At 35.6% G+C, this 27,673-nt stretch overlaps 2 protein-coding genes and 1 long non-coding RNA gene across 4 annotated transcripts in view; 2 read left to right on the forward strand and 1 right to left on the reverse strand.

Moving 5' to 3' along the window:
* LRRC17 (leucine rich repeat containing 17) overlaps positions 1–3,766 on the forward strand; it is a 31,216-nt gene extending 27,450 nt beyond the window's left edge. For both annotated transcript variants that reach the window (XM_079150245.1, XM_079150246.1), the window contains exon 4: positions 683–3,766. In XM_079150245.1, the coding sequence (XP_079006371.1) occupies positions 683–1,080 (398 nt within the window). In that variant the 3' untranslated portion in view covers positions 1,081–3,766. The remainder of the gene's footprint in view (positions 1–682) is intronic.
* The window catches only part of FBXL13 (F-box and leucine rich repeat protein 13), a 250,107-nt gene that overhangs the window by 123,024 nt on the left and 99,410 nt on the right, over positions 1–27,673 (reverse strand). Inside the window, 2 exon segments of the mRNA XM_079150237.1 lie at positions 12,396–12,528; positions 16,214–16,309. Of these exon segments, the coding sequence (XP_079006363.1) occupies positions 12,396–12,528; positions 16,214–16,309 (229 nt within the window).
* Positions 3,953–8,744, forward strand: LOC306667568. Its single transcript, XR_013765606.1, has 2 exons — positions 3,953–5,435; positions 8,575–8,744. It is a non-coding gene; the product is annotated as an uncharacterized lncRNA (long non-coding RNA).

A 27,673-nucleotide genomic window follows, 5' to 3' on the forward strand; every position in this document is an offset into this window, starting at 1 on the left:
CTATGCATTTAAATACACATACATTGGGAAAATTGAATTTTTAGAAAATCTCCTCCCAACCCAGACATCCTCTCCACTTTCATTATTGAATACACTTTAACCAGAATGAGAAGCATAGCATGGGCACTCACTAACAGATTGCAAAGAGAAAGAATCTTGTCCTTTATATAGCTAAGTAGATACTTACCCATCACGTACATGTTTTCAGGATAAACAGTAACTAGTTTTCAAGTAAGAGAACTTGATATTACATTTTATTACATATAGCTCATCCTAAGTTTATCTGTAGCTCATTGACTTTTTCCAGAGAAAACTGGTAGTCTTGCAACTGGAGGCAAAATACCACCAAAAGCCTTATGGAAACTGGGATACAGGGGCCTTATCTTCATCGATGTTTACATTTCAAAGAGATGGCTCCCAGGTCCTTAAGAAAGGCATTTTCCTGGATTTTAATGGTCACAAATGGCCTATCTAGTCTTCAAAATTAAAGACATTTTAAAGAGAGGAGAAAGTAGTTATATTTACAAGTTTTCTGTAAAAGCCTGAGAAAAAGTAGAGAAGGGAAATCTTCCTTTATTTTCAACAGGGAGAATCAAACCTCTTATTTTTAATTTGTATTTATCCTTAAAACTCATGATAGACTCAATTATTTATCAGTTTCATAAATATTTTCTGTTTCTAGCTGCTTTTTTAGGGCTCACACATTTAGAAGAGCTAGATTTAACAAACAACAGTCTGCAAAACTTTGACTATGGAGTATTAGAAGACTTGTATTTTTTGAAACTCTTATGGCTCAGAGATAACCCGTGGAGATGTGACTACAACATCCACTACCTCTACTATTGGTTGAAGCACCACTACAATGTTCATTTTAATGGCCTGGAATGCAAAATGCCTGAAGAATACAAAGGATGGTCTGTGGGAAAATATGTCCGGAGTTACTACGAAGAATGTCCCAAAGACAAGTTACCAGCATACCCTGAGACATTTGACCAGGATACAGAAGAAGACGAATGGGAAAAAATACACAAGGATCTTACAACAAAGAAGCAAAGTGTAAGAATCACTATAGTGGGATAACTTAGAAACTGTTCTTGCTGTAAATAATCTCCTATTTGCTATACTGGTGTCAGAAAACCATATGTTTACATTTCAAATAACTGTGTAACCTATTTATGCAGGGTTATCTAGCTATGGGAAGGTTTCTTTAATTATCTCATAATTGTTATTACATTATGACAATTATAGTAATCAAGGGAATATTGTCACCCTGCATGCCTGTCCACTGGTGGAGCAGCCTCTGCTGATACAAGATTCCACGTGGGTACCTTGCAGGATCTGGGTCCTCATAATGGCATTAGAATTTCATAATGTCCTGTATAAATGTTTTTACTGCTTTTGATGGGGGTGGGGGACTTGGTTTGTTTTAACATTCCTTTTGATAGTTATCTGTCCATATCTAAAGATGATCAAAATGAAAAGATACAAATGTTTAATCATAATAAAATGTTATTCCCTCCTCCAGGCACCCCCTTTTATTTCATAAGTCAACATAAACGTTAAGCAAATTCTTATTTCTGACTCCTGTACAATCCAAAATAAGGGCCTGGTAAATTCAAATTCTTAACCACTCTTTACTGATCCTTGCAAATAATTATTAAGCTAGACCTAAAAGGCAATTGTCACAATAAGCAATAAACAGAGAGTGAGAATTATATTATTGGAAGTTGGTCAAAGAATGGGTTCTGAAAAGCAGATATAGATGGTATGAATCATGACCCTTGAGGAGGTATAAACACTAGTGAATGTGGAAATAGCATTATTATTTTTTTCTTTGTTTTGCTTTCTGAGTAGAGTTCAGGAAGCCACCTGTCAATTGTGGACACCCTGAGTACTTCCTGACAAGCTAATGTGACAAGGACTATAAAACAAAACATGTTCCTATGTTCCTTATTATGTTACATTATGATTCAGGTCAGAACTTGGGATGAAGCCAAACCCCCCACCAAAAAAATACAGGAACTAATTCAGAGGCAACTGAGGGAGGGAGTGGTGTTCAGGAGACTCGCCATGATTTGGGCTTGCAAATTCAAATTAGCTCATCTAGAGAAACAGATCACCAGAAAAAGAGGACATGCATGGAAAATTTAAACTTCAGAATCCATCAGCTTGCATTTCAATACTCAGCTGTGCTCCACAAAGAAAAGAAAAAGTGAAAAGAAACATATTTGATCTTAGTGAAATACTATTTTTTTTCTTTTATACAGATTTCCTTTTCACATTGAGTTGAATACATTTTCATTTCTTACATCAAGATTTTCCAACAAAGTTTAGCAACTGGTCTTAATTGATACTTGCACAAACTCCCAAAACATGGAAGATAGTATATGATAAGTAGTATTGAGCACTTTTTAAGCACCTAGATGCTGGTCACTGTGCTAAGAGTTTCACATACTCCACTTGTCATTCTCACAAGATCTCTCTGGGGAAGTTAATGTTATCTGCTTTTTATAGATGAGGAATTCAAGGCTTAGCATGTAGGTAACTTGCACAAAGCTACAGGACTGACAGGTGACAGGGCCTGGGTTCAGGTCTGCCTAAACCCTTTGTGCTGTGCAGGTTGTACAGAACTCTAAGAGTTAGGGTCTTAGTCTTGGCTCTCTCACATCAGAACTTCCAGAACCAAACCCCCAACGAGGAGCAGATGCCAAGAAGGTTAAGCCTTTTCTCCAGGAGTACCCATGAGAGCAAGTGGCAGGACAGTCTTCAGTCCAAAACATTTACATTTGTATTAAATTACATAGGAAACCAAGATGGGGAAGCTGGAGGAATGGCCAGAGCAGGCGGTTTAGGAAATGACTGGATTGTGAGGTTCTAACCACTTTACCCATTTCATCAGTGGTTTGACTCAGAGGTGAAGACTTTGAGATACTGTTTCTCAATGAAAATCCCCAAAATCTCCATATTATTCATGACATTAAAGATAACTGTCAAGTTTGAAGTGCTACCAGAGAGATGTAACAAAATAATTTATTTTCATGAGCCTCAGAGTGCAATATTAAGAACATGGAACCTAAAACAGCCAAGATTTGGTGATAAGAAAGGCTGGAGTGACATCAGTAGGAGACAAGAGGATCATACTGGGGACAAGAGGATTCTGGAATGAAATGGGAGAGTTAATCTGATTCTGAGAGAGGACCTAAGGTGTTCTCTCGTTTAAGTTTTATAGGATAGTTAGGATTGTATTGGTTAATTTTTATATTCAATAGTATCCCCAGAGATCTATTTGGAAATAAAGCTCTAGAATGCATAAAAATAGAAATTAATACAGACTATCCAAAAGTTCCTTGGAGCTGCTAATATCTTTCAGGACCTTAATTGAAGCATATTTTTGGAAGGTTACAATTTGCCCCTTCTCTGTATCAGAGTTTATACTTTTCAGGGAAGTATGTCAACCCATGATAGAATGAACAATTAGACAATTCCTCTTCTACTGATTTCTTTCTTGATAGTTAACTGTAATAACTTATCTTTAGACTTATGTTCTGTAGATGATGGATTCAGGAGATTAAAAAATAAGTATACTTCTTGCTAGTCAAAAATATGATAATCCTGAGATATTCATGTTTGAACAAATATGTACATCACTTGAGTATTTGGATAAAATGTTTTTTATTTAAACTTTCTTGCTGGACCTAAGAGTCTCTGATTTCTCTGAAGTAAACAAGATTAACTAGGAACAGAGAGCTCCTGAATCCTAAGCCCATTATTTCTGACTTAATGTCTGATTATTTGGGAAAGATTATTTGGGAAAGAATGCCTGATTATTTGGGAAAGAATTTTGACATAGCTTTGGGTTTTTTTTGTTGTTGTTGTTGGTGGTGGTGGTGGTGGGTTCTTTGTTTGTTTGCCTGTCTGTTTTCATACACTAACTATTTCCTACTCTGGAGACTATACCTAGATCAATTCGTGTGTTTTGGAGAAATCTGAAGTCTCTTGTTCTGGCAAATAGAAGAAATTCAATAATAAGAATCCACTTACCCAAGTTCTATGGACTTGTTCCCTCTTCTGATTTTTAAATATTTTAAGATAACATTTTAAGGTTAATTTTATTCTAAAGCTTTATTGACATAAGGATTACAACTGTTGTGCTCAACCAAACAACCCCAAATATTGGCTAGTGTTTATCTTCAACCTAGAAATCCAAAAACCAAACTTCTTGAAAGAAATGTGTATATTTCTATACACACAAGTATAGAAGCAAGGGGGGAAATGGAAAAGCTAAAACATCTCTGAGAATGGCTTTTATCTTTAACACTCTCAAGCTTGCTAGAATTAAAACTGGTTTAATTAAATAACTGGTAACAAATTTTAAATATTACAAACATGAAACAGACATTTATTTCCTTTAAAAAAAAAATCAAGATCTGTTCAGGCTTAGTGCTTAAGTGTTTCTGTGATAAAGGTATTTGTACCAAGAATTATACTTCCAGATGAACACTAAATAAAATATTTTTAAATAGACAACAAAACATCAAAAAATGTAAAGCAATAAAATATTTTTGCTTATCTTGACCTCAGATCCCAGTGTAAACTACTACATATATTATGTGTCAGAATAAAAAAAGTGCCATTGTTTGATATAACGAACATATAGTCAACATGCCTACTGCATAATAGAGAGTTTAACATAGGCATTTTTGTTATCTGACCCTCTTTGTACTTCACATAAGTTATAACCTATGTTGCCCATTCTCCTCCTATCCCAAACTTCCCAGTGAACCTATGCCTAAACATCAAGAAGCCTTTATGTGGAAGCAGTTTTTAAAAATGAGGGAAGTTTATAGTTTTATATGCCTACATTTTAAAAGACTATAGATCAAGAGGATGAAAAAACAAGCCACAGATTTGGTGGATATATTTACATAAGACACATCTAACAAAGGACCATTATCCGAAATATACAAAGGACTCTTAAAATGCAATAATAAGATAGCAACTTGATTTAAAAGTGGGCCAAAAACCTTAGCAGACACCTCACCAAAAAGACATAGGTGTATGAGATCCTCCACATCTTATGTCATCAGGGACATAAATTGTAAAAACAAAAATGAGATACCACTATACCCTATTAGAATGGCTAAAATCCAGAAGACTGACAATACCTAATGCTGGAAAGGATGTGGAGCAATAGGAACTCTCATTCATTGCTGATGAGAATGCAAAGCTGTACAGCCACCCTAGAATACAGCTCGGTAGTTTCTTACAAAACTAACTACACTTTCGCTACACAATCTACCAATCATACTTCTTGTTTTCTAACCAAATGAGTTGAATACTAGGTTATAGTTTGGCTGTTAAATATCTCCCAAAGCCTTGGTCACAACCTGTGATGCAATAGGGAGGTTGTAGAACTTTTTAGAAGGTGGGACCTAGTGAAAGGAAGTTAGGTCATTGGGGGCATATGAATATCCTGAAGGGGATATTGGGACCCTAGCCCCTTCCTGTTTCTCTCTCTGCTTCCTTGCCACCATGAGGGGAGATGCTTTTCTCTGCCATATGCTTCTGCCATTATATACTGCCTCTCCATAGGCCCCAAAGCAAAGATGCTACAAGAACACAGACTGAAACCTCTCATACCACTAGCTAAAGTAAACATTTCTTCCTTTGTTTATACTAGGCATTTTATCACAGTGACAGAAAGCTAACACAACTTATGCCCACAGACAGACAGATACACACACATACACACACACACAATCACACATACAAACTCACACATTACTGTTCAAACTTGGAAGCAACCAAGATGCTATTCAATAGATGAAGGGATAAATAAATTGTGGTATATTAAAGGATATGAAAAGATAAGAAACTTAATTGCATGTTACCAAGTGAAAGAAACCCATCTGAAAAGGCTACTACTATATTATCCCAACTTTATGCCATTCTGGAAAAGGCAAAACTACAGATACAATAAACGCATCAGTGGCTGCAAGAGGTTGACAGGGGGACGCAATAAATGAACATAGCATAGAATTTTTAGGGGAATGAAACTACCGATTTTAACACTATAATGGTAGAAATATATAATGATAATTTTATCCAAATTCAAAGATATACACCACCAAGATTGACCCCTAAGGTAAACTATGGACTTTGAATGATAATGATATGTCAATGTAGGTTCATCAATTGTAACAAATGTGTGGCTCTGTGGGAGATGTTGATAGTGGGGGAACTAAAATGTGTGGGGGTAGGGAGTATAAAGGAAATTTCTATACATTCTGTTCAATTTTTCTGAGAACCTAAAACTGCTCTAAAACATAAAGCAGAAGCTGAAGATGATGATGAAGACAAAGAAGAAAGGTCCCAAATCAGCAACATAATTTTTCACATTAAGAAACTAGAAGTAAATTGGATGCCTATAATCCCAGCAACTCTGGAGGCTGAGGTAGGAGAATTCCAAGTTTGAAGCCAGGCTCAGCAGCTTAGGGAGAACTTCAGCAACTTCAAAAGACCCTGTCTCAAAATAAAAAGGGGTGGGGATGGAGCTCAGTGGTAAAGTATCCCTGGGTTTAGTCCTCAGTACCAAAACAAAATAAACAAACAAAACCAGAAATAGAACTACTGCACAGGAGGGTGAGTATAAATAATGACAAGGTTCTGGATTTTTTTAAAAAACTAGAATGAAGGATTTTTAATATTTTTTCCATAAAGAAATGATAAATGTTTGAGGAGATAGATAGATTTACCCTGACTTGAACACTACATAAGGTATCAAAACATCACATGGTTTCTCATAAGTGTGTACAATTTATATGTACCTGTTAAAAGATAGATTTCTGTCATTTATAATTTTTTCAAGTAACTAGAAAAAGAAGATCAAATGAAGCCCAAAACAAGCAGAATAATAAAGATTAGAGATAAACATATAGAAGAAGAGTTAGAAATTGTTTGAACACCTGTATTCACAGCAACATTATTCATAGTAACAAAAAGGAAGAAACAACCTTAGTATCTATTGATGGAAGAAGTGTAAAACAACATGTGGTACACACAAACACAAATATTATTCACCTTTAAAAGGGAAGGAAATTCTGAGACATGCCCCAATATGGGTGAGCCTTGAAGACATATGTTTAAAAAAAAACAAATCTAGTAAGAGGACCACTACTGTATGATTCCAATTACCTGAGGTAGCCAGAGTCATCAAGTTTACAGTGACAGACAGTAGAATGGCAGTTGCCAGAAGCAAGGAAGGAGGAAATAGGAAGTTAGTTCTAAATGTGTCCAGGTTTTGATTTTGTAGGATGCAAAAGTTTTGGAGATGAATGGTGATGGTTGACAGAAATGCAAATGGAACTGTGTAGAACAGTACAGTTAGAGGAATTAAAACCGTTGTTCTGATATTCTATATATTTTACCACAATTAAAAAAAGAAACAAAAAGTTGCTTGGTTGAAACAGTCAGCAAATTTAATAATATTTTAAGCAGATTGACCAAGAAAGGACTAATGTTACTAAAATCAGAAATGAAAGTATATATTAGTATCCAGTTCACAGAAATAAAAAGAATTATTAGAATATTATAAATAATTATGCCCAAACTAATGAGATAATCTATGTGAAATGGACAAATTCCTAGACATTCAAACTACCAAAACTAAGAAGAAACCAAATCTAAACAGATCTGTAGTAACAGTATTAAATAAGCAATAAAAAAAAAAAAAAAAAAAAAAAACTCCAATTAAGAAGAGCCTAGGACCAGATGGTTTCACTGGCAAATTCCACCAAACATTTAAAGAATAATTAACACCAATCCTTCTCAAACTCTTGAAAGAAAGAAAAAGGAGAAAACACCTAACTCATTCTATGAAGTCAGTATTACTCTCATAAGGAAAGCAAAATACCACAGATACCAAAATACCACAAAAAAAGAAAACTATTAACAATATTCCTTTTAAAATAGAGATAGAAATATCCTTAACAAAACATTTGCAAATAGAATACAGCACCATATCAAAAGGATTATATGCCATGAACAAGACTGGTCTCAGAGATGCAAGGTGGTTCGATATAAAAAAAATCAATGCAATAAATACCATTTTAATAGAATGAAGAAATAAAACCAACTAAGTTGATGAAGAAAAGACATTTTGCAAAATCCACTGCTTTTTTATGATTTAAAAAAGAACGCTCAACAAAGGAGAAATGTAAAGGAATTTCCTCAATACAAGCAAGGGCAATATTTTTTAACACTTAACTCTTACTTAATGGTGAAAAAGACTGAAAACTTTCCCTCTGAGATGAGGAACAAGACAAGAATGTCTGATCATTTATATTCAAAACTGAAGGTTTTTTTAAATTTATTTTTATTGTAAACAAATGGGATACATGTTGTTTCTGTTTGTACATGTAGTAACAGCATATCATTTGCATATTCATATATTTACATAGAGTAATGATGTTTGATTCATTCCGTTATTTTTTTCTGTACCCCCCACCCAAAACTGAAGTTTTGACCTGAGCAGTTAGGCTAGAAAAAGAAATAAAAGGCAGACTGAGTACAAAGGTTCTTTTTAGGCTAATGAAAATATTCTAGAATTAATAATAGTGATGGTTGTACAACATTGTGAATATACCAAAAACCAATGCATATCCCTTCTATACTCAGAGGTTAAAACAATAAATTTTATGTTATGTGAATTTTATCTCAATTAATAAATAAATTACATAAAAGTTTCTGGAGATCCATGAACTTTCATTCCTCAGAAATTCATTCCCCTGTTCAAATATTGCTGCCATTAAAATCTTAGGTCAAAATGGAACCTCTAATGTTGCATCTTGAGTCCATTTTCTTTTTCAAAAACTATAGATTTATTTAGTAGTATATTTTTATGTATTTTCACAGGTGTATATAAGTATGTGTATATACATATATATATGTATATACACATAGGGACAGAGACAGAAAGAGAGTTTGGATGGCTACCACATTAAGGTTTATAAATATTTATTAATTTTTAAGACTACAAAAGTAATCATCTGATTCAAAATGGCAGACTAAGCACATGATCAGTTTCCCTCTCTTGCCTAGATTCAAAAAAATTAAAAAATTTTCCCCAAAATCTATAACATCACTAGAAGACAAAGTGGTAATGATCATGGTAGATCAGAAATTAATAGTTCCTAAAAACCCAAAGGCAAGGGCTGGGGTTGTAGCTCAATGGTAGTGTTTGCTTTGCTTGGCACCACATATAAATTAATTAATTAATTAATTAAAGGTATTGTGTTCATCTACAACTAAAAAAATTAAAACTAGAAGCAAAATCAAGAATCAATAAATGGGATAGCATTAAATAAAAAAGCTTCTTCACAGCAAGAGAACTATCAAGACCATGAACAGAGAGTTCATGGGAGAAAATGAACAGAATGGGAGAAAATCTTTACCATCTGTATCTCAGATAGAGCATTAATCTCCAGGATATACAAAGAACTCAAAAATCTTAATGTCAAAGAAAACCAAATAACCCAATCAATAAATGGGCAAATGAACTGAACAGGCACTTCACAGAAGAAGAAATGCAAATGGTCAAAAAATATTTGAAAAAATATTCAACATCTCTAGCAATTGGAGAAATTCAAATTAAAACTATACTGAGATTCCATCTTACTCTAGTCAGAATGGCAATTATCAAGAAGACAAGCAACAATAAGTGTTGGCAAGGAGGGGGGTTAAGTACACTCATATACCCTCATACATTGCTGGTAGGACTGCAAACTGGTACAACCACTAGGGAAAGCAGTATGGAGATTCCTCAGGAAACCTGGAATGGAACCACCACTTGACTCAGTTATCCCACTCCTCGGCTTACATTCAAAAGACTTAAAATCAGCATACTACAGTGATGCAGCCACATCAATGTTCATAGCAGCTCAATTCACAATAGCCAAGCTTTGGAACCAACCCAGGTGCCCTTCAACAGGTGAATGGATAAAGAAAATGCAGTATATGTACACAATGGGCTATTACTTAGTCATAAAGAAGAATGAAATTATGGCATTTGCTAGTAAATAAATGGAACTGGAGACTATCATGATAAGTGGAATAAACCAATCCCAAAAAAACAAAGGCCAAATGTTCTCTTTGATATGCAGATGCTAACACACAATAAGGGGAGAAGGAAGAATAGAAGTTCATTGAATTAGACAAAGGGGAATGAAGGGAAGGGAGATGGGATGGAAATAGGAAAGACAGTAGAATGAATCAGACATGATTTTCCTGTGGTCATATATGAATACCCAACCAGCATAACTCCACATCATGTTCAACCACAAGAATGGGACGAAAATTGAAATGGGTTGCACTCCATGTTTGTACAATATGTAAAAAAAAAAAAAAAAAAAAAAATACTGTCACGGGTATCCAAACACAAAACAAAACAAAAAAACCCAAAGGCAGATATGACCAGACTGAATAAGTAAATGTGCAGGAGAAAGCTGCTGTAAAAGTGAGAATAGCATTATATCCCCAGACAAGGTGTAGTCTGGAAATTTTAAAATGTAATCATATTAACATTACTTTCATTAAAAATATGAAAAGAGGAGTCAAGAACATGCAGGATTGTTACATATCTCTGCTACTTTTCAACTTTGCAAAGGGTCCTAAGCAATGTAATCAAATGGGGAAAAAAAAGACATAAAAATACCATTGAATGGAAATAAAACTATGAATAATCCCAGATAATATGACCATTTACCTAGAAAATGCAAGAGAATCAATTGACAAACTATTAAAACCAAGAACTGAATTTAATATGTGGTTCAACACAATAACGTCATCCCCAAAAAGAAAACCAAAACTATAACTTTCTTTAGCACCAGCAATAATCAATCAGAATTATTCCATTCTGTATAATTTCTTTTTTCGATAAAAAAGTTTATAGATAACAGTAGTAACTCCTTGTATACTTTGTCTCCATTTTATTAAACTCTCTTCACCCCTCACATTATCTTGTATTTGGAGTTTTTTATTTCTATTCATGCTTTTTATGTGTTAGCATATGTGCGTGCTATGTCCTTAAAAAACATAAATGTGTATATGTGTATATATATTTGCAGTAATTTCAAATTAAAAGTAAAGCATAAACATTAAATTTTCAAATTAAAAATTTGTATTAAATTATATATGTGATATAATTATGTGTATGTATATGTGTCATCCTGCAACTTGATTTTACCCATTACTATTTTTAGGCTTATTCAAGTTGATAGTTATATATATATGGCATTCTTTCTCATTATCTGGAATCAGCATGGATATATGCTTTTTTAAAAATATAATTTGTTTCTCTCATTTCTGGAAACACATGTATGGTAAGTAAAAACCACATCTCAAATGAGATGGAAGTTAAAGACAAAAATCACAGTGTAAGTAAAAGCAGCTTGGAAAAAACGGAAATAACTTCCCTGTTCATCAAGAGGAAGGTTAAATAAATTATAGTACATCTATAAAATGGTTTTACAGTATTTAAAAAGAATTTAGTAGGTCTATATGTATTGACATGCCAAGACTTCCAAGACTTAAAAGAAAATCTAAAACAATATGATATCTTTCATGTCAAAAGTTAAAACTGTATTTTATATCACGTCTATGTAAATGTACCTTAGAAAAACGGAAGAACAACAATACTGGGTACTTTTCAGTAAGTGAATGGGTTTGAGGGAGATGAAGGGAGATACTTTTACTGTTTATTGCTAGATATTTTTAAGTGAGGTTTTGTGTATGTGTGTGTGTGTGTGTGTGTGTGTGTGTGTGTGGTTCAGAAGATTGAACCCAGGGACTTGTATATATGCAAGGCAAGCACTCTGCCAACTGAGCTATATCCCCAGCCCTGAAAATATGTTCTTAATAGTGTGTGTGTTTGTGTGTATATGTGAAAGAGAGAATATCCAGGGGCCCTTAACACTGAGCTACCTTTCCAGCCCTTTTTATTTTTATTTTTTTTATTTTGAGATAAGGTCTTGCTAAATTGTTGAGGGCCTCACTAGGTTGCTGAGGCTGGCTTTGAATTTGCAATCCTCCCGCCTCAGCCTTCTGAGCTGCAGGGATTACAGGCATGCATGCATGTTTTTAGTAGATAAACTGATGATACATAAATAGACAAATGCAAGATCAAAAATTGATCAAGAAAAAGAACAAAGGACTAGCGCAGTCCCGGAGCATACAATCAAGTAAGAGCTAACCATATTATAAGTTTTTAATGTGGTTGCAGTCAGTATTCTTATGACATAAGATTATCACTGAAGTTTCCCTTTTATTTATGTTTTTCTTTGCATTTATTTAATTAAAAAACAGAAAAGCAAGACAAATATTGTAATGAACATACTTACTGACATATTTTAAAGTTTTGGGTCGGAGAAGACAACCACGGAAATTCAAACACAGCACATTTAGACGCCACCTTTGCAAAGTAGACACTACAAATTTATCTGTAACCGTGTTCTTCACTGTGGAAAAATTAATCTAAAAAGAATAAATAAAAGGCATTAAAAATGCAAAAGATCTGTTTCATATAAATATTTTAAATATTTTAAATTATCAAGTACTAAAAGCTCTCCATCACATCATTTCCAAATAGAAAAAAGACTAAAATATTAGAATGTTCTACTACAGCATATGAATTTCATAAATTAAAAAGGAATATACATGCATACAAGCACAATTCCAAAAACGATCTCAGTTTGCCAATAAAAAATATAGCACATTAGGATAGAAAATGTAAACACAAATGGCTTAGGGTGTGTGTGTGTGTGTGTGTGTGTGTGTGTGTGTGTGTGTGTTTCTGGGAATAAAAGCACTGTATATCAAGAATGGGAAGATAAACTTCATCATGTATATATAATATGCCAAAATACATTCTACTGTTATGTATATCTAAAAAGAGCAAATAAAATTTTTTTAAAAGCCTGTGCATGCTAGGCAAGCATTCTACCCCTGTGCTATGCTATATTCCCAGTCCACAAATGGCTTCTTAACACATGAGACAACATCCAGTCTCTCTTGTGAGTGAAGACATACAAAATAGGATAATGATGAGATGGTAGATTTCAAAAAGCAGAGAGAACTTAAAATGTTTTGGAGCAAAAGTCATTTTATAACTCCACATACTTTTGTGATTATAAATCAATTCAACTTTTATCATAAAGATGTTATCTTTAGGAATTTATCCTGCAGATACAATCATGTAGTTGTAGATGGACATAACACATTTATTTATTCATTTTTATGTGGTGCTGAGGATTGAATCCAGTGCCTCACGCATGCCAGGCAAGCACTCTATCACTGAGCCACAACCTCAGCCCACAATCATGTATTTAAAAAAAATTTTTTTTAGTTGTAGATGGACACAATATCTTTATCTTATTTATTTATTTTTATGTGGTGCTAAGGATTGAACCCAGTGCTTCACAAGCACTCTACCACTGACAAACAACCGCAGCCCCACAAATATATGTATTTTAAAATGAGGAAAAGGATGTACACTATAGGATTTTAATAGTAAGAAAAAGAAACAAGCTAAGAGATTAATTAAATAAATCAAGGAACTTCTTACAACAAAACACTGACCAATCACTGAATTTAGGGTAAAAAAGCACAACTTACAGAACACCTAAAGAAACAAGGTCCAACTATGTTACTCTCTCTGATTGTCTAATTCAGCCCAGGAACAAAATTCAAATATCTGGAGGATTTAATGAACCAAATCCTTCATGAATATTACTCCTCAATGTCAATCTTTTGATGAGATTGGTTCTCAGAGTTCAAGATTTTTTTCCCCCTGCAGGGCCTCACATGTGCTGGGCAAGCACTCTACCACTGAGCTACATCCCCAACCGTTTTTATTTTTTATTTTGAGACAGGGCCCTGCCTCAGTTTTGCAAAGTGAATGGGGTTACAGGTGTGTGTCACCAGGCCCAGCAAGATTCTGTTATTTTAAAAGAATCTAGAAAGCAGAAATCTTGTGTAGCCAGGAAGGGGAAAATCAAATTGCAAAAATGGTATTTCCTTAAAAATATTTGCTAATTAAGAGTATGCTTTGTAGTCAGAGAGATCAGAGTTAGTATTCTAACCCAACCACTTAACAACTTGGGCTATTATTTGACTAAGCCTTAGTTTTTAGGTTTTTGTTTTTGTTTGTGATTTTGTTTTTCATTTGTAAAGTGAAAAAAATAATACTGCCTAACTTAGGAGACTACAGGGAAAAATAAGAAAATGTGACTTAACGTGCTAGTACATCAATCAATGTATATTAGCTATTATTGTTCAAAAACATAACAAAACAGCACAAAATATGAGTATAGAAATTTTTAAAATTGATCAGGAAATAGGATAAATGTATGTAACACATAAACAAAGCCTGCTTGATATTGTCAGTGCATTGCATGCATGCAGACACACACTCTGGCATTTTCCAAAGGGAACTTCTAAACTGACAATTCAGTACTATTCTTACCCTCATACTATTTTTGTAACTTGGATCATGCCCGTGTTTCTCATTCCAAAAAGACTGGGAAGAGAAGTCATCAACAATAAAAAATAAGCACTTATGACTTATCTGTTTCCTGGATAACGTGTAATCTCAGCAACTATGATTGTCTATCAATGATCAATGGCCATCATTTTCCCTGTTGTCTAAAATCCAGTCAAAAGCTGACTTCACCTCCCTTATTGCTAATGATAGAGGATGGATGATATCCTGTGATATTCACTGACTTGAGAATAGGGGGCCTGACAGCATTTTCAGAATCTCTAAAACTTACAGAAACTAAGAGGAGTTGACAAGGTGCCAGGAGCCCTAATCCCTAAGTCAACCCAACATTTTTATATGTCATCAGAGTACTCTCCCCATTCTTGGGCAAATTGTTCTATTCTCACTCTGTATGACAACGTCAAAAAGAGAATTGATTCCATCTGAGCTAACAAATCAGATATTCATGTCTTAAGTTTATTTTTAGTTTAGGGCAGTGATTCTCAGACTTTAGCCTGTATCAGAATCATCTGGGTGGACTGTTAAAACAGCTTGTTGATTTGCTACTCCCAGAGTTTTTCTGGGGTGTGGCCTGAGAATTTGCATTTCCAACAAGTTCCTGGGTATTGCTGATGCTTCTGGTCTCAGGACCACACTTTAAGAACCACTGGTTTAAAGGAATAAATCTTATATTTATGTGACAGATGTTTGGGGATGTTGCTTTTTGCTTTGGAAAACTCATAAAGAAGAAAAAATGAATCCAAATGCTCTGGAGGAAAAATAATATGTGCAATATTAAGATCAGGAGGAATCCTGCAGAAGCCTGGCAGAAATTAGAAAAAGCCAGCACTTCCGCCCTCATTGGATAAAGATGTAGAGAATATAAGCACAGAGCAGTGAAAAACAAAGCCAGAATAGGAAGTTAAATTTATTTATGTTCAGCAAATTTCTCTTTCCATAATTATATATTGCCCTTCATTTTATTCTTGCCTTTATTTGTGAATGTTTAAATGTGTCACAATTATAACAAACATTTTAGCACAATCAATAACTTTGTTCAGAAGACAATCAGAAATGACAAAATGAGGAATTGGATACTCACAAATTGAATGTTTCAGCTAAAAACTTAAACGTTTAGCAAAAAATTATGCCAATGTTATGCTATGAATTAAATTAGCAATCAGTTCTGTCCATTCAGAGTTCAAACCCCTCATCTTGTCAGTTTTACATACTTTCTTCTCTCTTTTTAGTAGAATTAATCCTTCTACTAAATTATGAGTTATGAATATGTCATTACAAAGCACACTTTAAACTGTCTTCCTCATAGGCAAGGACTCAACATATAGTATATACTCAAGAAGGAATCAGGCACACATTAACAATGAAGCCAGGATAGAGTATAAAATTTTCAGTAAAACAGGCTTTGCTTTAATCCTAATATAATATTCAATTTATATCTACTATTTAAAATAATAATACATCTCTTAAAATAACATTATTTCCTTTTTTATTTCTTCTGCCAAGCTTATGCCCAGACTAAAGAAAAACAATGCACTTGTTGCTGGTGGTCATAGAGTAGGGAGCAAGGAAGAAGGTGGTCCCTATTAAAGCAGGTCTTACAGCAGCCCATTTGGCTTTAAGGACTAAAATAACCACAAAGTTCAGAGAGTAGCTACTTACAGCATTCCACAATTTAGTAATTTGTATCATCACCATCCAGGAGTGGTTAACTTGACCACATATTACCACATCTCTTAAACCAAGGTGTGAGAAAATCTAAATGCAAAGAAAACAAATATACAATTTTGATAAACATATAAACTTTGATGTAAATCTTCCCACTTTGTGCGTGTTGTGTGTGTGCGTGCGCATGCACGAGAGAGAGATTAAATGGTAATATAATCCATATATTGAAATAGCAAAAGTTTAAGCACTAGAATTTTATCTGAAGATAGAAATTTTATCCAAAGTACTAGAACTTATCTGCTGATACCTTTTATATAATGTGATCCTTTATTTATTTTTTATTTTTTTGGTACCAATGATTGAATCCAGGGGTGCTTATATACTGAGCCACATATCCAGCTCTTTTTATTTTTTGTTTTGAGACAGGGTCTTCCTAAGTTGCTTAGGGCCTCACTAACTTGCTGAGACTTGTGTCAAACTTGTGATCCTCCTGCTTCAGACTCCCAAGTAACAGGGATTACAGACATGCACCACTGCACCAGCTCCCCCTACCCTTTTTTTAAAAGATGTGTTGCACACTGTGTTCTTATAGTAAATTGAGCCATGCACCAAACTATGACCTCTGCAATGCAGTGTTTTATCATGGTTCTTTGCAGTTATTTCTTACCATTTCTTTTAAAGAACTAAGGAGTTTACATAGACATCTTTATAATATGAATCTAAGAGTATTTCTTAAATGCTGCATTTTAAACTGTGTTCTTACAGTGAATTAAACTCTGTACCAAACTGTGAACTCTGTAATGCAGTGATTTTTCATGGTTCTTTACAACCTTTTCTTACCATTGAGTTTAAAGGCCTATTACAAGGAGTTTATACAGATACCTTAAAAACATTATGATGTAAACCTTTTAATTGATCATTGCAGCAAGATGGTGAGAAAGATAAGCATATTTGTTTTATTTTCTGAATGAAAGTAGAATTCTGCTAGAAAACTAGTGATTACTCTAAATAGCAGCTGGTACAAAGGCAGAATTCAATAATTATTTGCTGAATTGAATCAGATCGATAAACCCACCTGGCTTCTGTTTCTGAGAAAATAGTAGACTATAAAATCAAAAAATACTCCTGATAGAAAGCATCAGTAAATGCTAAAACATTTAAAAAAAAAAAAAAAAACATAACTCAGTTTTCAAGAAAGTGAGGGAAATCTCCATGATCCCAATCCTTGTAAACCCAGACAAGGAATAGGGCGCTCATGCTATAGTTGTTTGGGAAACAGTGGAGGATGGTAGCTGCTTTTAAAGTTACCAAGCCTATACAAAGTTTGTTGGAACAGAAAAAGAGGAAGACAAGGAGAGATCAGGATTATGAAAAAGAGAGCTATCTCTTGGCAAAAGAAAAACTAAGATATCAATCTTGGATGAAAAAAACAAGTTTCCCAAAGAAGTAATTAAAGACTAGCTATCGTGTATATTGAGATTTGAATTTTAATAATTTGTGGGGTCCAACTGGAATTTATTAGCTTTGTATCTGGGTTTGATATAACAACATATAAAGGGGTTCCAAACTGGTATAACTCTGGGATACTTGGCAGAAATATTATTCTCTCTTAAAGTGACATACTCAAGTCAAGCTTTACAGGATTCCCACAGTTTAATCCCCCCAAAAATGAGCTTCTAATCAAAAACTGCAAAACATGTGAGGTGGAAAAAAAAACAAAAGTAAACAAATAAAAAATAATAATAGCATTGTCATATAGTAATTATAAAACTTTTAAAGTGATAAATATATAAAGAAAAATAAAACTTTTGAGGATACTATCAAAAAAGGACTGGACAGATTTGTAAAAGAACTGAATAAAATTATTGGGAATTACAAATAAAAGTATTGAATTAGATGAATTAAACAGTAGATAAGACTCAGATGAAAAGAAAATCAGCAAACTGAAATACATATCCAGAAGTTACAGAGGATAAAGTACAGACAGTAAGGAGATGGAAAAATACAAAGAAAGTTAAGGGACACATTATGTAACTCAAAAAAGGCTCAGTATACATTTTTACAGAATTTCCAGGAGGAAACAGAAGGAATGAAATTAAAGCAAAATTCAAAAATACCAGATTAAAATGTTCCAAAACAGATGAAAGGCTACAATTCTCAGATTAAAAAAGTACAAGAAATTCCAAGCAGGAAAATGAAAAGATGCCACATGCTTTATAATGAAATTGCAAAAGTCCAAAAGCAAAAGAAAAGTTCAAATGCAACAAGAGACAAATTAACTACAAAAAGCTGTCACTTAGCCATAACAAGGCAGAAGTCAACAGTAAACAACTATCAATCTCAGATAACCTATAGAAGTAAATCACAACTCAAGAATGAGCATTCATTTGATGTCAGTCTCAGCAATTTAGTGAGACCCTCAACTTAATGATAGCCTGTCTCCAAATAAAAATAAAAAGGACTAGGGATATAGCACAGTGATAAAAGCACCCATGGTTTGAATCCCCAATACCCACCCCTAGAAACAAACAATGAACATTCAGTAAAAACATAAAAAGACTGAGAGAGTTTGCCTCCAATTGACCCTTCACAAAGGAACTTTGAAAGAATACTGAACTCAGAAGAAAGGAAGAAGATATAAATAATAAAGATTGATGAAGAATTTAACATGGTAAGTATGTGGTAAAACACACTAACCTTATAAAATAGTATTATGATAATGATTAATGCAGGGGTACAAGAAAAGTGTAACAAAGACACCAAATAATAATGCCCTATGAATAGAGAGAGTGATCAGAGTTAAAGCTTTCTAAATTTCAGTTCTATTCAAGAAGAATGTATAGGTGTTAATTCAGTTTAGGTCTTATTAATAATGCAAAAAGTTTGAAATATCTAGGAGTAGCCAGTGAAATGGTATAAGTAGGATGTATTTTTCTAAAACATGAAAGTAGGGAAAAGGTGGTAGATTTAAAAATTCAATAAATGAATAAAGACATGAAAAAAGCATTAAAAAGGAGAATATATGGCATAAACTGAAATAAAAAAATGAATCCAAGTATATCAATATTTACAATAAAATTTTTAAATTCACTGGTCAGAAAATAAAAATTATCCCTAAAAATACATTTGCTATAATGTTTCTTCCCTGATAATAGTATAGACACATTTTTTTCCTTTCATGTGTGTTCATTTTATTTACTATTGTAATTAGGTGAATTTTTACATCTGGTAAAAAGTATCAGCACATAACAATAAAAGAAAATAATTCAAACAATTCACTAAAGATACCTAAATATCTTAAAAGTATATACAGCTAATAACATAACCACAAAGTTACAAGAAGAAACTGACAAATCCATAATCAAGATTAAAGACAGTATCAAAAACATCTCAACAATGTTGAGGTATGTTCCTTCTATCCCTATTGTTTTCTAGTGTTTTGAGTATGAAATGATGTTGTATTTTGTCAAATGCTTTTTCTGCATCTGTGGAAATAATCATATGATTCTTAACTGTTAAGTCTATTGATGTGATGAATTATATTTATTGATTTCTGGATGTTGAACCAACTTTGCACTCCTGGGATGAACCCCACTTGATCATGGTACACTACCTTTTTAATATGTTTTTGTATGCGATTTGCCAGAATTTTATTAAGAATTTTTGCATCTATGTTCATTAGGGTGAAATAAGCCAATTCCAAAAAACCAAAGGCAGAGTGCTTTTTCTGATGCTGATACATAATGTAAGGGAAGAATGGAGGAATGTTGGATTGTGTAGAGGGAAATGAGGGGAAGGGTTGGGGGAGAAGGAAAGATGGTGGACTGAATCAAACATCATTATCCTATGTACACGTATGATTACCCAAATGGTGTGACTCTACATTGTATACAACCAGAGAAATGAAAAGTTGTACTCCATTTGTGTACAATGAATCAAAATGCAAGCTACTGTATAACTAAATAGAACAAACAATTAAAAAAAAATCTCAACAGCTGATAGAACAGTGTGAGGAAGTAAATCTTCCCTGGATTTCTCAGTACTCCTGTAAAAAGCCTTAGCATGGAAAGACATGGAAATCTGTACAATAAAAAGAGATTGTTTTGCCTTCACTTTCTCCACAAACATTGTACTTCCCATTTACCATCAAGATTAGATCTATAGTCATTTGTCTAATTAATTGATGTAATTCAAAAAGGATATTAAAGCATCTTTTATCTCTCCAAAAAATGTAAAATAATTACAACCTGGACTAAAGCTTCCAAGGTACCAGAAAGATCCTTAGTCATTTACATTTCAAGGAGTAATAAGCCCCAGGACCTTGGAGGTATCTCCAGGTCTTGAAAGCTGGAGATAATAGAGCTTATCTAGTCTTTGGAAAGATAGATGTATTAAAACACAAGAAGTCCTGCTTCCTGCTTCCCTCTTTTACTTATAAGGATCCTATAATTTCATTGGGTCCTTTTGCTAATTTGTCCAGCTCAGGATCCTCACCTTAGTCATATCTTAAAAGGTTCTTTTGCCATGTAAGGAGACAAAATCACAGATTCTGAGGATTAGGACATGGACATCTTTGGGAGGTTAATGTTGTGCTAACCATACTATGTAAGGGAATGAAAAACAACAAATTTATGCTGCTCATGGTGGTACATACCTATAATCCCAGTGACTCAGGAGTCTGAGACAGGATGATTGCAAATTCTAGTCCAATCTTAGCAATTTAGCAAGGCCCTATCTCAGGAAAGAAAAAAAAAAAAAAAAAAAGGAAAAAAGAACTGAAGAACTGAGTGTAACTCTGCACGCCCTTCCTTTTTTCCTGGGGATTGAACCCAGGGACTTGTGCTTACAGGGCAAGTACTCTACCAACTGAGCTATATCCCCAGCTGGAGTGTAACTCAGTGGTAGAGTGACCTTGGGTTCAATCCCCAGTATCATAAAAGAGAGACACCAGGGCTGGGGTTGTAGATCAGTGGTACAGCACTTGCTTAACACATGTGAGGCCCTGGGGTTGATCCTCAGTACCACATAAAAATAAATAAGTAAAATAAAGGTACTGTGCCCATCTACAACTAAAAAAAAAAAAAAAAAAAAAAAAAAAGAATCACCAAATTTAAGAAGGTCATTATCTCAGGGGACTTGGAGAGAGACAGAATGTGATCAGAGAGGCCTTAATTGTACTTATTATGCTTATTTATTAAACTGGGTGGTGAATACACAAGTATTCATTTTTTAAATTTGTTTGCATGCCTGAAATATTTTATATTAATAAAATCACTTTTGAATAAAATACATAGTAATAAATTTAAAAGGGTGAAAGAATCATATTTGAAAACCACAAAACATTGAATAGTCCATGATTGTAAACTGGAAGCCACAATAACAACAAAAGGAATTGAATCAGAATTTTAAATCTGCCCCTGAGTAAACACCAGACAAAAGCTCAGTGTTTTATAATAGTATTGTATCAAATATTAAAAAAACAGATAACAATAACACTGATACCAGTTCTACCCAAAGTGATCTATAGATTCAATGCAACCCTATTAATTTTTCAGCCTCCTTTTGCAGAAATGGAAAAGCCAACCCTCAAATTCATATGGAATCACAAGGGGTTCAAAATAGCCAAAATAACTTCAAAATAGAACAAAGTTAGAGGGCTAATACAAAGCTACAATAATCAAAATATCAAAGTACAGGATAAATATATGGACCAATATAAAAAGACTTGGGAGTCCAGAAATACTTAGCATCTTTGATCAACAGATTTTTGACAAGAAGCCCAAAACAATTCAATGGGAAAAGAAGAGTATTTTTAATGAATGGTGCTAAGACAACTGGATATTCAAATATTTAAAAAATGAATTTAGATACCCCACACTTTATTCCATATTTTTTAAAAAAAAATTGGAAATGAATCAATGGCCTAAATCTAAGAGCTAAAACATCAAATTCTTCAAAGCAAACATGGGGTAGATCTTCATGACCTGGGGTTTAACAAAAGTTCTTAGCTATGACAGCAAAAATATGAACCACAAAGGAAAAATAAATTTCATCAAAATTCAAAACTTCTGTGCACAAAAAAAAATTACACAGAATGTTAAAACTTCCCTTTTTTCTGTATATATTGCTAAAGGAAAGAAATATGCTACCAATTAAGTCAATCACTGAAATGGCCAAGAACCCTTGGAAAGGTATTATGGTAGATGAGGGGCCTGAAAAGTATCCTCGTCATTTTCTACCCATACTCTTGTCGTACAGTATTTTTAACGGGAGGAAGTATGATAAGTAGGCCTATGTCCAGAGAGGTAAAAGCAACGTAGAAAAGTTAAGTGGCCATACTTCTATGGGGTCAAATTTCTGAGCCTGCAGGAGACAGATGAATGACTTGATTAAAAGCTGTATAAGAACAACCGAGATAAAGAGTGAGATGGGAAGCAAAACCCTAAAGGCAGAAAACTATAATCCAACCAATTAAGAAATAAAATTCCTAGAGTACCTCCAAGTCCCCCCAACACACATGAAGCAGACATTGTGAGCAGCTGCTCACAATGGATTCGGCTTTTATTCACTGAGCCTTCATTACAGAGACCACCTCTCCTTAGAAGGGTACTGTACTACCCTTAGGGTTACCATAACAAATTGACACAACTAGGTATCTTAAAACAACAGAAATTTGGTCCCTCTGTTCTGGAGTTTGGAAGTCTAAAATCAGAGCTGGGAGGGTGGTGCCCCGCTGAAGGCCCTTGCAGAGAGTCCTTCCTTGCTCCTTTAGCTTCTGTTGGTTGCCAGGATTCTTCTGCATTCTTTGCCTAACAGCTACATCACTGCTCCAACCTCTGCCTGTTATCACATGGCCTTCTCTCCTGTGTGTGTCTGGTTCCCTCTTTCCTTTCACAAAAACACCAGGTATTAGATTTAAGACCCAATAAAATGCAGCATGACTTATTCTCTGCAAAAATCCTATTTCCAGATTTCTAGATAAGGTCACTTTCTGAGGTTCTGGTAGTACATTAATTTGGGGGGACACTATTCAGCCTAGTACAGTTACCTAACTCTTCTGAGTCTGTTTCCTCATCTGTAAAACAAGGGTCTTTGATGAAATAATTTCTAAAGGCTTCTTCATATCTAAAATTTTGTGATTACTTTTGTAATTTATAGCCAGATAGTTAAAACTAGACTCTTAATTGTATTGCCACACAGTAATTTTAATCTCAAATTTAAAGGGTCTACTTTTTCCATATTGTATGATTAAGTTATTCTCAATTATGAATTCTAAGAGGATATTAAATACAAGGAAAAAAGCCCATATCTAAATGGATCATACCTATCATTTACATGTTAAATTCTTACATAAATGGATTCAGACTTTTATTTGAAAAGTATACTTGCATTGTGGTCCTCATAGTAGAAAAGAAAAAGACGATTAGAGGAGGTTTCAAGATGGCAGACTAGAGGGTGGCTGCATTTCATGTTGCTCCAGGACTCAGGATTCAAAAGAGGAGAAATTGAGAGACTTGGGACCAACTCAAAGCAGCCGGGTGAGTCTCTCCCGTTGGGGAGGCGTCCCGGATGGGGCGGTTGTCCCAGAACGCAGGGATCTTTATGAAGTGGAGCTGCCCGGCGAGACACCCCTCCCCCTGCTGGAGCAGTGAACTAAGACAACTGGGAGCGTCGTAGAGGAGGCCACTCAGCACAGCGCTGGGACTCGGAGCAACCACTGGGGCTCCAGGCGGCAGCCCAGAGTAGGGGCTGCGAGGAGAGCTGTGTGGACTCAGCGACCACTCCTGAACACCAGGACCTGCGTAGAGGAGGAGGAGGAGGAGGAGGAGCAGTGTGGCAAGGCGCTTGGACTTGGAGCGACTGCGCCAGAGCTACAGGCAGTTGCCAGAGGAGGGGCTGCGAGGAGAGCTGTTTGGACTCAGCAACCATTCCTGAACACTGGGGCCTGCCCTGAGGAGGAGGAGGAGGAGAGTGGCTGCTTGGATTCGGAGTGACTATACCAGAGCTATGGGCGGTTGCTGGAGGAGGAGCTGCGTGGCGAGCTGTTTGGACTCAAAGCGACCTTTCCTGAACCTGGGGCCTGCCCAGAGGAGTAGGAGAGGAGGAGGAGGAGGAGCGCAGTGGGTCATTTGGTCTCACAGTGACTGCATTGGAGCTCCAGGCGGCTGCTCAGAAGAGGAGGCAAGTGGTGAGTTGTTTGGACTTAAAGCAACCGCTCCTGAACACCGGGGGGCTGCCTGGAGGAGGAGCGCGGTGGGTCGCTTGGGCTCCAGTGGGCGCACCGGAGCTCCGGGCGGCTGCCCAGAGGAGGCGTTCAGCGGGTCACATGGACTCAGAGCGACTCAGAGTGACTCACAGTGACCGCTCCTGAACACCCAGGGGGCTACCTGGAGGAGGAGGAGGAGGAATGGGGCAGGTCACTTGGACTTGGAGTGACTGCCCAGGACTACGGGCGGTTGGCGGGAGGTGGAGGCTCGCAGTGAGTTGCTTGGACTCCTAGTGACAGCACCGGAACACTGGGCGGCTGTCTGGAGGAAGAGGCGTGCAGCGGGTCTCTGGGAGCCACTCCAGGTTGCTGCTCAGAGGAGGGGCCGCATAGCCAGGCAATTAGGTGCAGAGCAGGGTCCCAGGATCTAGGAGGCTTCTTGGTGGAAGAGCCACACAGAGACACGCTTAGGGGCGGAGCAAAGGTTCCAGGACTGCGGGCAGATTCTCTGAGGAGGGGCAGCCTAAGGAGACTCATCTGCAAAGGGTGAGGCTCCCAGGCCCAGGAGGTAGGGCCGGGCCCCTGGGAACGTTGCAGAGGAAGGCAGCCCAGCCCAGGCAGTAGTTGTAGACTGAGGGGAACCTCTAGGAGGGAAACTGACCAGCGAGACCTCCCCACCAGGTGAGTCTTCCCTGCTGGGTGAGGTTTTCCCATAAGGACGGTAAAACCAGAGACACAGGTCCAAACAAGCCTTGCCTCAGCCCGCAGCCTAGTTCCCCTTTGGATGACCATTGGTCAACAAGTGGAGACACCTCTGCCCACTAGTAGGGAATATACCCCACCTGAAGGCCACCACCCCTAGAGAGGCAGCTTCATTGTGGAGCACCGCACTATCAACTTCCTCCAAGACATCAGCCTACTGAAGGCTAAGAGGGGAGATACTAGAAATCTTCAGGGACATTATAAGTCAATAGAGGAAATCTGCAATATCTCAGCGGTCCACTGATACCTGAACAACATGAGAAAACAAGGGAAGAATATGCCCCCAAAAAATCTAGATGTTACATCAATAAAACCCAATGACAGCATGACAGAAGAAATGACAGAAAAGGAGTTCAGAATGTACATAATTAAAATGATCAGGGAAGCAAACAATGAGATGAAAGAGCAAATGCAGGCATTGAATGATCGCACCAATCGACAGTTAAAAGAGCAAATACAGGAAGCAAAAGATCATTTCAATAAAGAGTTAGAGATATTAAAAAACAAACAAACAGAAATCCTTGAAATGAAGGAAACAATAAACCAAATTAAGAACTCCATAGAAAGCATATCCAAAAGGATAGAACAACTGGAAGACAGAATCTCAGACATTGAAGACAAAATATTTAACCTTGAAAACAAAGTTGAACAAATAGAAAAGATGGTAAGAAATCATGAGCAGAATCTCCAAGAACTATGGGATATCATGAAAAGGCCAAATTTAAGAATTGTTGGGATTGAGGAAGGCTTAGAGAAACAAACCAAAGGAATGAACAATCTATTCAATGAAATAATATCAGAAAATTTCCCAAATCTGAAGAATGAAATGGAAAATCAAGTTCAAGAGGCTTATAGGACTCTAAATACACAAAATTACAACAGACCCACACCAAGGCACATTATAATGAAAATACCTAACATACAAAATAAAGACAGAATTTTAAAGGCTGTGAGAGAAATAAACCAAATTACATTCACGGGGAAACCAATACGGATATCAGCAGATTTTTCAATCCAGACCGTAAAAGCTAGAAGGGCCTGGAACAACATTTTTCAAGCTCTGAAAGAAAATGGATGCCAACCAAGAATCTTATACCCAGCAAAACTTACCTTCAAATTTGACGATGAAATAAAATCCTTCCATGATAAACAAAAGCTAAAAGAATTTACAAAAAGAAAGCCAGCATTACAGAACATTCTCAGCAAAATATACGATGAGGAAGAGATGAAAAACAAAGAAGCAAATCAGCAAAGGGAGGAATTATCCTAAAGGAATTGTCAAATAAAGGAGGAAACAAGTCGTGTCAAATAAATAAATAAATAAATAAAATTTTAAAAAATGAACCAAACGACCAGGAAACCAAACCATATCTCAATAATAACCCTGAATGTTAATGGCCTGAATTCATCAATCAAAAGACATAGACTGGCAGACTGGATTAAAAAGAAAGATCCAACAATATGTTGCCTGCAAGAGACTCACCTCATAGAAAAAGATACTCATAGACTAAAGGTGAAAGGATGGGGAAAAACATACCATGCACATGGACTCAGCAAAAAAGCTGGAGTATCCATCCTCATTTCAGATAGTGTGGACTTCAAGCCAAAGTTAGTCAGAAGGGATAAAGAAGGACATTTCATACTGCTTAAGGGAAGCATAAATCAGCAAGATATAACAATCATAAACATCTATGCCCCAAACAGTGGCTCATCCATGTATGTCAAACAAATCCTTCTCAATTTCAGAAACCAAATAGGCCATAACACAATAATACTAGGTGATTTTAACACACCTCTCTCACCACTGGACAGATCCTCCAAACAAAAATTGAACAAAGAAACCATAGATCTCAATAACACAATCAATGATTTAGACTTAACGGACATTTATAGAATATACCATCCAAAAAAGAGCGAATACACTTTCTTCTCAGCAATACATGGATCCTTCTCTAAAATAGACCATATATTATGCCACAAAGCTAATGTTAGCAAATACAAGAGGATAGAGACACTACCTTGTATTCTATCATATCATAATGGATTGAAGTTAGAAATAAATGAAAGAGTAAAAAACAAACTATTCCAACACCTGGAGATTAAACAATATGCTATTATATGATGAATGGATAACAGAAGATATTAGGAAGGAAATTAAAAAATTCTTAGAGGTAAATGAGAACAAAGAAACATATCAAAATCTCTGGGACACTATGAAAGCAGTACTTCGAGGGAAATTTATTTCATAGAGCGCATTTAATAAAAGAAGTAAAACTCAACAAATAAACAACCTAACACTACAGCTCAAAGCCCTAGAAAAAGAAGAACACAACAGCACCAAAAGTAGTAGAAGACAGGAAACAGTTAAACTCAGAGCTGAAATCAACGAAATTGAAACAAAAGAAACACTACAAAAAATTGACAAAATAAATAGTTGGTTCTTTGAAAAAATAAACAAAATTGATAAACCTTTAGCCACACGAACA

This window comes from Sciurus vulgaris, assembly GCF_902686455.1.
Source record: "Sciurus vulgaris genome assembly, chromosome: 8".
In the NCBI taxonomy this organism is placed as follows: Eukaryota; Metazoa; Chordata; class Mammalia; order Rodentia; family Sciuridae; genus Sciurus; species Sciurus vulgaris.